The sequence below is a fragment of the Panulirus ornatus genome, chromosome 5 (genome assembly GCF_036320965.1).
Source record: "Panulirus ornatus isolate Po-2019 chromosome 5, ASM3632096v1, whole genome shotgun sequence".
NCBI lineage: Eukaryota > Metazoa > Arthropoda > Malacostraca > Decapoda > Palinuridae > Panulirus > Panulirus ornatus.
The window spans coordinates 12273554-12291710 of NC_092228.1; the positions used below are offsets into that span (position 1 = coordinate 12273554).

An 18157-nucleotide genomic window follows, 5' to 3' on the forward strand; every position below is an offset into this window, starting at 1 on the left:
CATCCACCCTCCTCTGCACAACTCTATCTATAGCCCATGCCTCACAACCTCGCAACATTGTTGGAACCACTATTCCTTCAAATATACCCAATTCTGCTTTCTGAGATAACGTTCTCGCCTTCCACACATTTTTTAATGCTCCCAGAACTTTTGCCCCCTCCCCCACCCTATGATTCACTTACGTTTCCATGGTTCCATCCGCTGCCAAATCCACTCCCAGATATCTAAAACACTTCACTTCCTCCAGTTTTTCTCCATGCAAACTTACCTCCCAATTGACTTATTCCTCAACCCTACTGTAATTAATAACCTTGCTCTTATTCACATTTACTCTCAGCTTTCTTCTTTCACACACTTTACCAAACTCAGTCACCAGCTTCTGCAGTTTCTCACCCGAATCAGCCACCAGTGCTGTATCATCAGCGAACAACAACCGACTCACTTCCCAAGCCCTCTCATCCACAACAGATTGTGTACTTGCCCCTCTCTCCAAAACTCTTGCATTCACCTCCCTGAGAACCCCATCCATAAAGAATTAAACAAACATGGAGACATCATTCACCCCTGCTGCAAACTGACATTCACTGAGAACCAAACACTTTCCTCTCTTCCTACTCGTACACATGCCTTAGATCCTCGATAAAAACTTTTCACTGCTTCTAGTAACTTTCCTCCCACACCATATATTCTTTATACCTTCCACAGAGCATCTCTATCAGCTCTGCCATATGCCTTCTCCAGATCCATAAATGCTACATAGAAATCCATTTGCTTTTCTAAGTATTTCTCACAGTTATAATATATGTATTTATTTCCCATTGCTTTCAGTGACAGATAGTGAAGAGTATGATTCTGAGGAAGTTGAGTCATCATCCACTACACGTAATTCCTTCAAATCTCAGACATCCCCTGCTGAAAAGGGAAATGATTCTGATGGCAGTGATAATGGCGAAGGGACAGGAGAACCTTGTGCTATTTGCTTAGGACGTATGAAAGGTGAAATTGGGTCACCAGAGGGCTGTGATCATTCCTTCTGTCTGGATTGCATTTTGGAGTGGTCAAGGGTTAGTTGACTTACATTTTTGTGATTTTTTTTTTTTTTTTATTAACCTTTCCTCTGTGGCAGGCTGTAATGGAATGATGTTTTCATTTTTGCTTTAGTCATCACTTTTGTTGTATATTTAGTTGAGAAAGTCTCTACATTTCTTGTACTGCAAAGGAGGAGAAATATTTTATCTTTTTAAACTTGAATTAAATGAGTCATATAAATCAAGGTTTCATCATACTATATCATTATAACTAATGACAAATAAAAATATTTATCATATCTTTGGAAATGCTGTGATAGAATTCCATTATTCGTTGTATTGCAATTATGAGAATTTGTCATCAACTCTCACTAAAGAATACAGCGATAATATTGCCTATTGCACAGGCTTAAAAAGGTTAGTATAGTCATGACAGCTAAGACCTTTGTATCAGAGAAGCAGTTAGGTTTTGTAATGTATTGAAAAATATGTTGAGATGCTTTTTTTACATATAGTTTTAGGTAAAGCCTAAAGCCTTTGTATTCCATTTGTTCAAGATTGCCTTAAATGTTTAATAAGTGAAATATGAAAATTACATGAATATGCCCAAAGCTTCTTATTAAGTGAAACATGGGTACTTAATCTCCAAAATTATCAGCATTGTGACTGTAACTCTTTTGACAAATTCATCTGCAGACAAACAATAGCTGTCCCCAAGATCGAACTCCATTCCTGTTGATATTTGTACGTCACCGCTTACGAGGACGCATCATCCGGCGAGTGGCAGTAGAGGAAGTAAAACCTGATGACTTTCCACCAGAAGAGGAAGAAGACCCAACATTCTGTGAGGTAATATAAAGGAAAGTAAAATCCATTGTACAAGTTATATTCATTTAACTGCACACTGACCTCAAACAACATATCCTAGATGGATTTAACCAACCTTTGACAATGTATCCTTGCACAGCCCTACAAAAGATACTTGACACTACTCTCCACAACAATGACAGAAAGTGGTTGGCCAATTTTGTAGCTGGCTTCCATGCCATTCACTCACATTGATTTCACTTGGAAAACACTTAAACATTACTGTTGAGTTCCCTTAGAAGCAATTCTTTCTCCAACTCTCTTCAGTCTTATCCTGCACAGCCTCCCATTGTCTCAAGCAAACCTGAACATTAAGCTCCTTTCATTTGCAGACTACCTCACACTCACATAACAACACACTGACACCAGAGTAGCAGTATTGCACATGCTATACAAGATTACAGAATTGGAGTAATGGCTTAGGATGAGCTGAGTATTTGCATCTCCACAGAAGTCTTCAAACACTTCCTTAACCCTAGACAGACATGAATCCAGTTCAAACCCTCCAGTCACCCTGAATGGCAGTCACTCCTACTGGAGAAAATGCCAGCCATTGTAGGCATCACATACAACACGTACAACATTCACTCTCCTCTGTAATGATAACAGCGCAAAAGTATCACTCAAACTGAATGAACTCGGAATACTAAGTGACACTAGATTTGTACGAGAAATATGATCACTCAGCATTCTTTACAAAGAAAAGAATTGATTTACCCCACATTAAACTGTGCCTCTCCTGCTTGGCTTTCCACTGTCTCAAAAGCAGCTATAACAAAGCTACAAACCACTCATAATAGTGCACTCAAAACAATAACTGGCTGCCTAGCACCCATATACACAACTCACATCACCTTAACAGTGAGAAAAAATATTCTCCCAATACAGCCCACCTCATCATGCTTGGTACTCAGTTCTGTACAACAGCAGGAGAAAGTTCTGTAACTAAGCATCAACCCCCAGTAGCAATAAAGGGCTTATTCCTGCCTTACTATTCAGGAAGCTCTTCTTACAGACACCCTTCCCACCACCAGCGAATGTAATAAAGACAAAATGCATATACACTAAACTAACCTAACAAGCACTAAATATCCAACCTGCCATACCATTCTTGAACTCCAACCCTTGAGTCATACATTCATCCGAAAACACACTCTCCAAACACACATGAGTAACATCCTATCACATTCTGAACGTCACCAGTCATTAGAATGCTACCAATTCTGATTTAGCAAATTCCAAGACCATTCATACCCACATTGCACCTGCCGTAGAAAAGATGCCAGGCACTTACTAGTCAGTGTCCCAGCTCTATTTGCACATGGATACACACACAAGATCACAATTCTTTATGACCCATGGTCTCGACTGGTGGACATGGCCAGCTTCCTAAGTGCTGCAGGAGCCTCATAAAGGTATAAAGGACTTCTTGGGCAGAAGATGAGTGAAATTAATGTCATCCAGCTGCAGTGAAGTTGATTCCTGAGTTGAGGCAGGAGATAGGTCTTGCATTTCATCCATTACAGGAGCTTGTCTAGATGTGCTCAAAGGATCACCGAAGCCTGGATCAGGCTTGGTCATATAAGGCAAGGAGCTTGCTGAAAGGTGAAATTTCAGTATCAGGATAGATATAATACTTTCCACGTATTCCCTGCGTGTCATAGAAGGCGACTAAAAGGGGAGGGAGTGGGGGGGCTGGAAATCCTCCCCTCTGGTTTTTTACTTTTCCAAAAGAAGGAACAGAGAAGGGGGCCAAGTGAGGATATTCCATCTAAGGCTCAGTCCTCTGTTCTTAACACTACCTCGCTAATGCGGGAAATGGCAAGTGAATATAAGAAAATGTATATTTATTTATTTAAGAGAATTAAGTATGGAAGTGTTTGGGGATGTGTGGTGTTTGTGGTACACTTTGAAGGGAAATCTTAATGGGATAAGCCTCCCTTTTCTAGCGATAAGATATCTCAATCAAATTGGCATATATTATTATTTTAGTTGTCACTCTAGTTCTGTTTTTTGTTATTACCTCTTTGATGCCTTTTGATAAGTTAAAGAAACTGGGTATCATAGCATGCATCAGTAGCTGAGAAAATTACTTGTTTTTATTTAGTTTTTTCAATTTTTTGTTTTGATACCATTAAAAGACAAAGTTGACACAGGATTCTGAATTATGTTTTAAGTGTATATCTCAGCAGACTAAAACTATTTATTTTCTATATGTTTTTTTTCATATTGTAAATTCTTATCTTTATTTTTTAATTTCACCATTAAGCAGTAAAAAAATTTATTGGGGACATGAATTTATGAATTCGCCTGTTAGGTGTGTGGTCGGTGTGATCGCGAGGACCGGCTGCTGTTGTGTGATGGCTGTGATCTGGGTTACCACCTGGAGTGCCTTAACCCACCATTGACTCGTGTACCCATCGAGGAGTGGTTCTGTTCTGACTGCCAGGCTGTGAATTGCTCCTCGGCTGCTGCGGAGGTCTGTTTTATCATTTAATTGATAAGATTTTGATTTCAAAATTTTTCTCTTAGTAAATTTTTTTTTTTAATTAATTTACCTAAGTACTCATGGTAAAGCGCTTTTGGTGGTGTGAAGAGAGGGTGTAAGGCTAGCAGTATTGATGATTGGAATGATTTCTTAAGTGACATGTGACTGAAGTAGGTTTTAAGCAAACTTTAAGAGATGTAAGGAAGAGGGAATGTAACAATCTTATACAGCAAATTTTAGTCATTATATTATGGTATCCAAAAGTACCATAATATATTGAATTTAGCTATGCTGTTGAATACATATAAAGTGACACAGGTAAAGATAGAGAATAAGAGGAACTATAGAAGAGGTTTATGCTTTGAGGGAGAACATATGAAGCTGAAAATGATTGATTCATGTTCGGCTTTATTGTTTTCCATCTGATTTTATTTTGGTGTATAGCAGTGAGAGTTTAGTCTTGATTTTCCAAGACAATGATTAGTGATCAGTGGAGAACTGATTAATATATACTTAAAGGTTGCCACCTACCAGAACTGTTTGTTGAACATATTAACATCTGGCCACAAGTCTAACTAATCATATCACCTATGAAAGGGTATGCCACATAGACCAAAACTACTATGAATATTACAACTGACATCATTTCTGATAACAATAGATTTTATTACAGGATATAGTTTTCATCAGTAATTGAATATAGTATTATGAGAGATCTTATCATTTGTAACCTTGATAATAGTTCCTGTCTGTATTTCATCACTGATTTCATTAGTAGTGATTAGCTTGTGAACTGATGAACTGTTCTGGTGGGCAGTAACCCAGCAGGTTATGAATGCATTTTAGGAAGATGGCCACCCGTCCAATCGAATCCCTTCTGACTGGGGAATTCAGTAACCTAAGGAGAAGTTACCTCTCACTCAGTTAGGCTTTTACTGACCAAAGGATATGATTACCAGAAAGAATGTCCTTGGTCAGGTTGCCTTTGACTGGGAAACACAGCAACCTAAGAAAAGGTCATGAGTCTCCACATGCAGTGATTAGTGTTTTCATCTGCTAATGTAATGGGTCTGGTTTAAAGGCCCAGACAGGGCACCTGACTCACAGTCAATCCAAGTGTTCACATTCCACTTTGGGTTTAGTTGATTAATGGGTACGTGACATAAGCTGGGTGATACATTATGTGTGAGTAAGAGATGGGGGTAACATAAGTGCATCTCTCTCCCTGTAAGTTATATTCATTGAGAAGGTGCTTGGATAGGTCACTCCCTGCTAAGGACTGTAGTAACCTAAGAAGAGTTTACCAACAATTAGAATAGTTCATCAAATAGGAAAACATCAGGTCACAAGCTAAGCAGTACTAATTATATCAGCATCTGAAAGTCCCATCTCTGCAAACTCGAACTAAAATTAGAAATACAAATAACATCATGTTTGACGGCTATAGAAATGCTAACAGTCACAAACAAATGCAGTGTCTTCCACCACACCATCAAACTCATCTTCACGAAATAAACATATATTCACTTAAAGGCTTATGGCCAGACCGTCATCTTCACAATAGTGCACTCTTGTGGGTTGGGTCAAAGGTCATCTCTTCACCTTCATCTTCAGTGCATGTTTGACATGACTGGCCTTTGACCTGGCTCTTAAGGGTTATGTACGCCCTCATCTTTAATAACCATTTTCACTAAACCTCATTATCACTGCACACTTCATTACACCCCAGTCATCATTACACTTTTGTTGTAAATTCCTGTAAGGATCATGTCCAAGGCTCCTTATCCACAACCAGGCCTCAGAGATCAGGTTTACTCTGGACACTTCACATACCATGGTTTAGTCCATTGACAGCATGTTGACCCTAGCATACCACATTGTTCCAATTCACTGTATCCCATGCACATCAAATGTATTGAAATGCAATGTAAATATTGAAGTTAAATAGTTCTGTTGGACTACAACTTTTTTAAGACAGAGGTCGGCAAGGGGTGGGACTGTCATCTTCACAATAGTGCACTCTTGTTGGTCAGGTCAAAGGTCATCTCCTCTGCACCTTCATCATCAGTGCATGTTTGACATGACTGGCCTTTGACCTGACTCTTAAGGGTTATGTACGCCCCGATCTTTAATAACCATTTTCACTAAACCTCATTATCACTGCACACTTCATTACACCCCAATCATCATTACACTTTTGTTGTAAATTCCTGTAAGGATCATATCCAAGGCTCCTTATCCGCAACCAGGCCTCACAGACCAGGTTTACTATGGACACTTCTAATGCCATGGTTTAGTCCATTGACAGCACATTGACCCTAGCATACCACATTGTTCCAATTCACTGTATCCCATGCACATCAAATGTATTGCAATGCATTGTGAATATTGAAGTTAAATAGTTCTGTTGGACTACAACTTTTTTAAGGCAGAGGTTGGCAAGGAGTGGGAGATGGCCTACAACTGTAGGAGGTATCTGAGTGGCAGAAGGAGCCATTAACTGGAAACTTGAGACATTTATTTGTTATACAGTAGCAAAAGAAGGTAGATGGGAGTTTATTTGCGTAATGACCAAAAACTGGTGGTACATATGGATTTAATTTGTGGCTAACCATAATAAGTGAGTTGTCTCTTTTATTGCTTTTGTTGGAATGTATATTTCACTGATGTTTGCTCACCATCGTTTATGGCAGCCTTCATCATTAACTCCTCTGTACGCATTACTTTGAATTTTCTTTTAAAATCAGTCTTGGGTTCTTACTTTCTTAAGTTAGTCAAGTGCTTTATGTTCTTTCTTATGAAAGCCTGATTACTTCTTTCAAAGTGCTTTGTTCGAATGAATATTGAACTCATCTAACTTAGATAGTGAAAGAATTAAATACCCATACCACGAAACCTTCCCTGGTATCTTTTAACCAAGACAGGTATTATTTCAGTGCATTGCAAATGACATATAGAGAATGGATGTTAGTGTATGAGGCCTTTTTTTTGGCATTACCTTGCTAATGTGGGAAATAGTGGAAAAGTTTGGAAAATGTGTTTTTATAGTTTGCTGCTAACATTATTATTGATTTATTCTTGTGTGCTGTTCTTGAAATTTGTGTATCTCAAGTTTTTATGGATATTTTTGTATTTCTTGGAAAAATTCCGTCTCAGAAACCTAGCCTCCCTTTTCCCATTGTGCCTTGATATCTGTACTCACAGAATTGTGGTTCATGGCATTTTCCAATGACTTTGCCCCTGTCAATAATGAGATGGAGATTACTTATTTTTGCATTGTCTATAGAAAATATTGTCCATCCCCATATATTTTCAAAGGCAGTGTCACACTTATTTTTCATTTCTTCTTTGGCCTTAATTACCATCTGCAGATGTCTGAGCATGGAACTGGCAAGGTTCTTTAAGTATATGAGGTCCATGTTTTGGTTCATAGGGTCTTGATCTCTTGAATGAAGCAAGGCACTGCTGAGTTGTTGCAGGAAGCAAGTTTGACTTTCATCTGGTTCCAGCTGTTCTCGACTGGATTAAGATCTAGGGAGTTCCCAGGCCACTCCAGCTGTTGAATATTTTTTCTTTGATAATTAATTCATCACCTTTTCAGTATTATAGCAGGGGCAGTATCCTACATAAATTTATCACTTCCATGAACCTCATTAAATGGAAGCAGATAGACCTTTAGCACCTTAATGAATTGCTCTATGTTCATTGTACTGTGTTCAGGTAAACAGTACAACCCTGTCCTATCCATTTCTCCAGTAAAGCAACCCCAGACCATCACACTATGTGGGTGTTTCTCAATCTTCACTGTGAAACAAGAGGCATACTTTCTGGCACCCTCTGGTCTCCTAACCCTTCAATTGACTATACTCACTTGAAGTAAATTTCATTGGAAACATCACCTTATTCCAGTGTTGTTCACTTCAGTCCCTATATTTCTTTGCAAAGACAAGTTGTTTGTGTTTTGTTTCCTTTGTAAGCAGGGATTTGGTAGCTGGCTTATGGGAGGGAATGTGATCGTCTAGCAGGTGATGTTGAATGATTCTTTGAAAGGCGTTTTAGATGGTCTTTCTCTAGTTTAATGGCTGAAGTGTAGATTGCTTTAATACTTCGTGTAGCTGAAGGTTATTTGTAGATCTAGAAGCCTTCCTTAGGTGACCAGGGATAAATGGTGGTGGTGGGATGATGGTGTCAGGGAAGCCACAAGTGCTGGTAAGCATCCGCATGATTGTGCATTCTGAGTGCCTAGTACACCTATAAATCTCACATGTACCCACATTTTCTTGCTTATAGGGAAGAATTTGGGCTTTCTCCTCCCTAGAGGAAGAAGTACAGTGCCCAGAATGAAATTTCCAAAATCAAATGGCAACCAGGAGGGTTAAAGTGAGACCATCCTTCCCTAAAGATATCCTGAGGCTCACTGAGGTGGTTTGTTGGTGTTCATATCATTAGAGTTACCAGATTTATGATGTCTTCACCCTGAGAGCATTATATGCTTGTACCCACAGTAATCCTTAGCCATGTATTAGCATTGAAAAAATATGGGGGTGGACAAGGTTATTTGTGGACACCATACTTATTTAAGCAACTTGGTACATATTTTCAGGGATGTCTTTTTTTATGATTCATTAGGAAATTTTGTTGTACATACTGGAACATCACAATTTTCACACGTTAATTTGTTAGTTTTGAATTGGTTCACCATTTGAAAGAGGAGTAATAAACAAGTGGTACATTCATTCTATAGTTTGTTACTTATGATGGCAGTGCATTTTGAATTCTTTTATTGCAACATTATGTATATAAGCCCTTTAACTCCCCCAGACAAAAGTTTACTCAAGGCAGGTGACTTTTCTAGGCATATACATGTGTATCATGTTTCACACCTTTATTAAAAGGCTACCTGCTGGGCTTAGGTTGTAGCTGAGTAAGCATTATGTGATAATTTCATCTCAATGTCAGTCATCTCCCAGCCAGGCCAAGGGGCACACATTCCTGCAAGCTTTCTAGGGAGCAACTTGAGAGGCTTTTTTCAGATTTACAGGACCAAGCCAAAGATGATCCTTAATTACCTGATGATGATGATCTGTCTTCGGATCATGTGGTGAGGGATTTCTTGGACACTGACTCTTCTGGCATTGAAAGTCAATAAGATTGGGTATCAGAAGGTGTACCTATCCTAAGTGGAGCCATTGTTGCCAACAATTGCCTTTGAACTAATTCCTGTTATTTTTTCAGCTTTTGATGATATTTATATGGTTATTTAACATTTCTGCTTGTTGAAAGTATTATTATGGACATTTCACTCTCCAGCATTGAAAACTACCAGGATAAAGCATCAAAAGATGTACTTAGCACACGTAAAACAAGTGTCGCCAGTAGTCAGCCTTAATCTGAAGCTTTTTCAACTTTCATTGTTCTGATATTATTGGTAATGTTATATACCATATGGAGGATTATGATAGGACTCTTATTTTGATTTATTTCAAAAGCCCACACAGACCCTAGGTATGCATATGTACTAGATATTGTTGAAGTATGTGATGTTCCGTTGTGTCTGAATCTTTGCTTCCAGAAATTACATATCGTCATTTACCTCGCAGTATTGCTATATGGATAATTTTTAGTTGAAGATTATTTTTTGTCTTATTTACTAGCATCCCCGAAATGAAAGTGTGTGTGTTAGAGCCTAGTATATATAGAGAGAAGAGGCATTATCTATCAATCTATATCTCTGATAACTGTTCCCTTCTGGAACTTCTCCAAGGGGGTGGCCACAATAAAAGAGTCCATAATTAGTGAACTCCAGTGTCAATTCTTAACCTATAGTGCTTTACCCTTAACAGGCCACTGGCAGAGTGCAGCTCTAATGGAGTGTTTCCAGAGGCTCCTACCTACTGTTCCTATCATCTACTTCTGCCCATTGTGTTTACCTGTTCTTGGCCAAATGTTCCAATTTACTACTACCAACTCTTGCTCCTGTCTAATGCTCCTCTCTAATACTTTTACCTAATGTTCTTTCCTACTACTTCTGTTTCTTGCTCCTATCATTTTGCCAAAAGGCAGAGGTAGTGCATAGTGCTCAAAACAGGAAAATCTAGACTTATTTAGATTAAATTGTGTGAGTTAAGTGTTGTCAAGTGATACATGCGACTTGTAGAGAATATGTATGCTTGTGGGAAGAATCCCTGACATCCATGTGTTTGGGAAGTAGAAAGAAAAGACAGCTAACTGGGTCAGAGAAGTGCAACTTGTCAACTACCCCATACTCATTATGTGTGTCGCAGTAATCTTGAACTAAAGCTTATTCATTTTTCCCATTTTTTTCTTTTTATTATTATTTATCCCATTGAGTTTTATAAAAGAAGTTATTCCTTTATTCCATTGTCTTATTTTTTTCATACATTTTTGTCATTTCCCACTTTAGCGAGGTAGCATTAAGAACAGGACTGAGCCTTAGAGGGAATATCCTCACTTGGCCCTCTTCTCTGTTCCCTCTTTTGGAAAATTAAAAATGGGAGGGGAGGATTTCCAGCCCCCTGCTCCTGTATCCTTATTATATACTCAAATTATTATGTACACTGTGGGGAATAAATTATACTCATTGACTACATTTTCTTTTATTCATCTTCCTTTCTTGAGTAAATATGTATTACACTGGGAAGGAGAGCCTAGAGAGATAGGGAAGTGGTATTATTACATAACCAGAGTTTATCATTATATACCTCTTACTAATCTAGAACTAAAGCTTGTTCAGTTTTTCATTGTTTTGATATTTTTTTCATATTTGTTTGCCATTTCCTTCATCAGTGAGGTAGTGTAGGAACAGACAAAGAAAACCCCTCATTTGTTCACATTCATTATTTAGCTGTCATGTGTAATGCACCAAACCACAGTTCCTTGTCCACAACCAGACCCTGTAGACCTTTCCGTAGTTTCACCCAGCTGCTTCCCATGTCTGGTTCAGTCCATTAACATCACGTTGGGCTCTGTATTCCACCTCACCCCATTTCACTCTATCCAGTGCATGCCTTTCACCCTCCTTCATCCTCAAACCCCAAGTACTCAAAATCTTATTAACTCTATCCTTCCATTTCTAATGCAGTCTCCCACTTCCTTGTCCCCTCCACTTCTGATGCATATTTCCTCTTTGTCCACCTTTCTTTACTCATTCTCTCCATATGTCCAAACCATTTTAGCACACATTCAATTCTTTCAACCATGTCCTTATTTACCACACCTCTCTCTTACTCTGTCATTATTTAATTCATCATCATTATCCCCCCTCATGTTACATATTGTCCTCCAATATTTCATTTCCAATACATTTACCCACTTTCTTACTTTCTAATCACTAGCCCTGCCTTTCATCTGTGCCACACTGTAAGGGACTATCATACCTTGTTTCACACATTCCTCAGTGCTCCCAAAACCTTCAAACACCCCCCCACCCACCCTATAACTCACTTCAATTGTTCCATTTGCTGCCATATCCACTCACAGTTATCTAAAACACTCCAGTTCCTCCAGGTTTTCTCCACTCAAACTCACACGTCAACTGTCTTCATTTTTGCATTGCTAAACCTAATAACCTTGCTTTTATATATATTTCTTATCAGTTTTCTCCTTTCACACACTTCCAGTCTCAGACACCAACTTCTGCCGTTTTCACTCAAATCTTCCATCAGTTCTGTATCATCAGATAACAACAGAGAGCTGCTTTGCCACATTTCATCTTAGAAGTTTTTCACCACCTCTTCTCCTTTCACTGGACCACTTTCCATGACTGTCTCAATTCACATACCACCCCATCCCAAACACCCAGCATCTGCCACGTGATCATCAAATGTATTCAGCAATCCTTCAGAGTACTCACTCCATCTCTGTCTCCTTTTCACCTCATCAGTGCCTGTTACCACTTACTCATTTGCCCCCTTCACCGATGTTCCCATTCGTTCTCTTGTTTTTCTCACCATTAACCTTCCAAAACATTTTCTTATTCTCCCTGAAGTTTGCTGATATGCTGCCAACCTAGCTCTCATTTACCCTCTGTTTGAGTCACTGCCCCTTAACCTCCCACTGCTTTCTATTGTACATCTCCCCAACGACTTGCATTCCTCTCTACCTGCTCGCACTCATGCCTTACCCCTTGGTAAAAGCTCCTTTCTACTTCTGAAGGCTTTACTTCCACACCATACATGTCTCCTTTCTTTTTCATAGCAACTTTACTTTGCCATCTCACCACCTGACTTTTTCACTTGCCCACCTCCCACATTTCACATGCTTCTCTTAAACATGCCAGCGCTGCTTCCCATCATCCATTCCCATAGCTTCATTTACTGTCACATTATGATGTTCTACACTCAGTCTTTCTTGGTATTTCTTCACAGAAGTCTTGTTTTCCAAGCTCACGTACTTTCATCTCCTTCTTACCCAAATCACTTCCCCCTTTCTAAAAACATCTGCAAATATTCACCCTCACCTCCACCCATTGCCCATCTCAGCACTTTCACATCTAAAAGTCTCTCTCCTTCGCATACCTATTAAGTAGTATGTAATCCAGTAATGCCTTCTTATGTTCCTTCCTATTCACCCACATATACTTATGTATCACCCCTTATTAAACTGGGTATTCCCAATTTCCAGTGCTTTTTCAACAGAATTTCACAAGCTGTTCACCATTTCTCTTCACCTTGATATCCCTTACTCCCCAATTATACCTTCAACTGCCATGTTGGTCACACTTGGATTGTAATCTTATTACCAATACCTGATCTCTCGCATCAGAGCTGCTGACACACACACTCAGCTGTTCCCAGAACACACCTCTCATCATCATAGTTCTTTTGGCCAGGTGTATAATCACTAATAATCAATCACGTATCCTACTTATTTTTCATTTTTACCCACATCAATCTGGAGCTCACTTCCTTAGACTTTCACTCACTTCTGCAACTCCTCATTCTGCGGAAGTACTACATCTTCTTTAGCTCTCTCCCTCACGTGAACCCCTAAGACATTTCCAGACCATTTTCCCCTTGAGCTTTATTTTACTTGGTAACTTACTGACTGTCTCCCCTTTCTTCTCATCTTGGTTTCATCCAAACACATTGAGACAATGCAGCCTGTAGCTTTAAGGAGGATAAGCATTCCTATTTTTGATCCTTTTGTTTCAACTTTGAGTAGTTGAAATACAAGAAGGGGAGGGCCTACTCCTGCTCTTTTTAATCACTTGTGTCACAGAGTAGTTGAAATACAAGAAGGGGAGGGTTTCCAGCCCCCTACTCCTGCTCTTTTTAATCACTTGTGTCACACAAGGAATATGTGGGTAGTATTCTTTCCCCATTATAATTTGTGTTATTTATCTCTCTTGAGTCATATGATAGAGATTATTCTTATTTATTCCATTGTCTTATTATGAATCATTGTGTACTTCAGAGTAGCGCTGTTGGAATGAATATGTTCATAATTAAATTTCCCTGTATTCATCAGCTTCTTAGAAGTAAACATGCATATACAGCATCATTGATGAACTTTAGATATTTTCTTACTGACATGGAATTCATCACGCTTATTATGAAGAATGATAACTTATTACTCAAAACTAATAAGCCATTCTCATTTATCAATGGAAAATGAAAGCTGTGTAGGTTTTGATGGCAAGTAAGGTGGTCAGTGGAAAACTCATTCGTGTCTTTGCGTCTTTTTGTGGCACATTCTTACCCTTTACTGTGAAATACTTTATGTAAAGGGTCTATTTTGATTTCTTTTTTGGTCGTGTATTTGACAATGATTGCAGACCAAATTAATTCATGATCCACATTCCAACAGTAGCATGATTTCCTCTCTATATGGACCAGTTGTGTTGGATTGCCAGGAAGTTGTCAGTGAACTGTTGGAATGTGGCATCTGTGATAAACACTGCAATAAGCTGTGATGAACTTATGAATGTTGAAGTGATTTAGTTTCAGATGGTATTTACATTGTGTCCTTGTTTACCTGTAAAACAGAAAAACATCTTCAGAACCATTACTTTTTCTAAAGGAAGCCCTTCTATGGCACTATTTTGAGAAATAATAATATTAGGAATGTATCTCAATAGGCAATATTGACTCCTTTTATTGGATTTTTCACTTAATGGGCTCTCCCAAAGAATGTGTATCATCCGTTATAAGAGATTTATCTGTATTTAAATAGGAACTAAAAAGATGATTGTTTTTTAAATCTGTAAACATTGCAGGCCTTTAGTGTCATTTAAGGAGTTTGTCCCCAGGTTCTTGAATGCTGCTACAGTGAATGTTGTTTTTTAAGCTGTCACTGTTTGGGGATTCCTGGTTCATCTGAACGCTCTTTTGCTATTTTTTTACTGAACAAAATTTCATTTTCAACTTTTCTTGCCAGCTTGCATCCAATGGTATCCATGTTCTAACTCTTTCATTGTAAATATAACTGTGAAAGTGCAGAGAAAGTATTTCCCAGTACATAAATTCTTGAAAATTTTATCAGGCTGAAATCGAGGATGGGGAACTACATGACTTAATAGAAGATGCAGCTCCAAGCTCATCACTACCATCTTTACGCCCAAATCACTCTGTTGGTAGACCAAGAATGTTACCCCGTACTCGTGCTTCTGAGAGGGTTCGAGCTCGTATCACACGCTCTCGACAGCAGAGGGCAATTGTTACTGAAAATGAAGTTGAAGAACAGGAAGCTAGGATCGAGGCTTTAGCAGTAAGTTTTTTTTTTTGTATTTGATAACAATCTTTTCCTCTCCAGGATCAGTTGTCCTGCCAGCTAATGATATGTTTCCATGGATTTCACGGGGTTAGGAGCCTCCAACCCCCTCATGCTGGTGAGTTTTATGCCCCTCACCCTTCACAAACCACCCAGACAGCAGTTTTGGTGATAACTTGTTTTGAAGCTCCTCCTCAAGTATCATCCACCACCTGGTGATGTGTTCACTGCACCAGTTGCTAAGCTACATAGGCTGACAGTCTCATAAGGCCCCAGGATCTCTAAACTCATCATACGTATTCTGGCATTTATATTAGTTAAAATTCTGGTGTTTGACAAAGATTGTAGCAGTCAAGCATAAAAAAAGTTCTTTCAGTTTTTAAGGTTGTATATGCTGTACAACATCATAAGCCAATTTTTGCTGTAGTACCATTTGGCCTGATGTTAGACACATTATGTAGAAGTAGTCAGTAGGGACATTAGGTAGGAGCCCCTGCCAGTGGCCTGTTAAGGGTAAGGCAACTAAAGGCTAAGAAGCAGCACCAGAGTTTTCCGGTCACAGAGAGTCTTAGGCCATGGCCACCCACTTCAGATAGCTCCTAAAGGGAACAGATGTGAGACATATAGCCAGATAGTCATACCATGTGGCACAAAGACAGGAGTGTAGTTAATTGAACCCCAAAGGTTTCTGAACTAGAATTGTTTTGCATCTGTAATTTGAGTAAGCTAATGAATAATATCAAGGATCCCAGTTTTCTTGACTTTTCAGCAAGAACAGTATTACATAACCTCACTTTTTTAGTTTTTCTAAATAGCTTTTGTTGTTCTACTTGCCCAGGGAATCAGAACAGAGCCTCATTCTTAACACATAGATAAGTTGATCAGTCCCAGAGCCATTGAGTTGGTGCTGGAGTGGAATAATTGCAGTTATTCAAAATATACTTCTCCTTTTTTGGCTACTTAAGGAAATTTCTACTCAGTGGCAGTGTTAGAACAGTAAATTGACCAATTTTTGAATTTTATTGGACAGTATTTTAAATCATTAGAAGCTTAAAGCATGGAAGAAGCAGTAGCAGTTAGCTCCATACAACTCTGCTTTAATATGTCTTCATGATAGTTGTGAGATGGAAGGATTGAGAAAAAAAATAAATTTTTGAGCAATTGGGGCCTGAAAATGCAGGAGGGTTAAAGTTGTGCAGAGTATAGAGTGAAATGGAAGGATGTGGTGTACAGGGGTCGATGTACTATCAGTGGACTGGACCAGTGCGTGTGAAGCGTCCGGGGTAAAGCATGAAAAGGTGTGTTCGGGTTGTAGATAGGGAGTTAGAGAATGTATGTGAGTGGATGCAGGCTTTTTTCATTTGTTTTTGGTGCTACCTCGCTAATGCAGGAAAAGGCTGTCAAGTATAAGAAGGAGCAGAGAAGGGAGTCAAGTAAGGAATTTCCCTCTAAGGCCCAGTCATCTGTTCATATCACTACCTCGCTAACACAGGAAATCGCGAATATGTATGAAAAAAATATATATGTTCATACTTATTTGCCATTTCCTATGTTAGCAAGGTAGTGCCATGAAGAGATGAAGGGAGGCCATATATGCTCACTTCCATTCTTTATCTGTCCCCTGCCACAGACTTTTCCATGGTGTCCCTTGGCCTCTTCACAATCCCATGTTCAGTCCTTTGACAGCAAGTCAGCCCTTGTGTGCTACATCATTCCAGTTCACTCTATCCCATGCGCACCTTTCACCCTCATGCATGTTCAGGCCTTGGGCACTCAAAATCTCTTTCATTACATCCTTCTGTCTCCAATTTGGTCTTCCCCATCTTGTTGTCCCCTCCACTTTTGATATTTATTTCCTTTGTTAGCCATTCCTCACTCATTCTCTTCATATGTCCAAAATATTCAGCACACCCTCTTCAACACTGTCAGTCACATTTCTTATTCCCACACCTCCCTCTTAACCTTTTTTCACTTACCCATGAGATCAACCCCCCCTTTCACCACATATTGCCCTCAAGCATATCAATTCGAACACATCCACCATCCTCCACACATTCTTGTCTATAGCCCATATCTTCCATCCATACAGCATCTTTAGTACTACTATACCTTCAGACTTGTCCATTTTGCCCTCTCAGATAATGACCTCTTTCCACAAATTTTTATTGCTCCCATAACATTTATTCCCTCACCTTCCTTATGATTCACTTACACTTCATTGGGTTCATTAGCTGTCATATCTACTCCCAGGTGTCTGAAATGCTTCAATTACAAATTTTCTTCATTCAAACCCACACATCATTTAATATGTCCCTCTACACTGTTAAACCAAATTACTTTTATTTACATTTACTCTCAATTCCTCTTTCACACATAGTGAATTGTGTGAGATTAGGTTATGAAATATGTTTTTATGTAAGAGTATGTCCACTTTCTTGCATGGGTGTAGATATGATTGCTAATTTCTTTTTTTTTTTCAGGCTGTAGAAGAGTTGGAGGCAAATAAAAGTCAAAGTCGAATACAAACCAAAAGTGCCACAAGCACTACATCATGCAGAACCACAGCTCCAAGGAGAAAGAAAAGAAAGATTGTACGTAAAAAGAAAAGAAAAATAACAAAAAAAAGAAAGGTCACAAAGAAAAGAAAAACTACCACAAGGAAAGCAACTTCTACATCAAAAAGTGGCAAAACTGGTGTTAGGGCTAAACGTAAAACTAAAAAAAGGAAGCCACGTAAGCGAAAGACAAAGATAAAGAAAAAGAAGAAGGTGAGTAGCATGCATGTTGATCATTGCAGTGAGTGAAAGTTATCTCCTTTGCCTTCTGCCATTATTGAATATAGAACATTTCTGTGCATTTTTAACCTTTTTCACAAATATTTCTCCTTATTCTCCAAAAATTAGCATCAATCTGAAGTACATTGAAGTGTCCAGCAGCAAGTAAAAAAGGCAACCAAATGTTAGGTTTCATAACCTGGAACATAGATTACAAGACACCAGAGATAATTCTCACACTTTATGATTCTCTAGTAAGACCACACCTT

The 18157-nt window shown here is 38.8% G+C and overlaps 1 protein-coding gene across 2 annotated transcripts in view; it reads left to right on the forward strand.

Moving 5' to 3' along the window:
• LOC139748566 (uncharacterized) overlaps window positions 1–18157 on the forward strand; it is a 61091-nt gene that overhangs the window by 16889 nt on the left and 26045 nt on the right. The window contains exons 3-7 of one of the 2 annotated variants that reach the window (XM_071661604.1): window positions 829–1064; window positions 1725–1877; window positions 4213–4374; window positions 14887–15111; window positions 17595–17882. In XM_071661604.1, the coding sequence (XP_071517705.1) occupies window positions 829–1064; window positions 1725–1877; window positions 4213–4374; window positions 14887–15111; window positions 17595–17882 (1064 nt within the window). The remainder of the gene's footprint in view (window positions 1–828; window positions 1065–1724; window positions 1878–4212; window positions 4375–14886; window positions 15112–17594; window positions 17883–18157) is intronic. The other variant, XM_071661605.1, reaches the window with a different exon arrangement.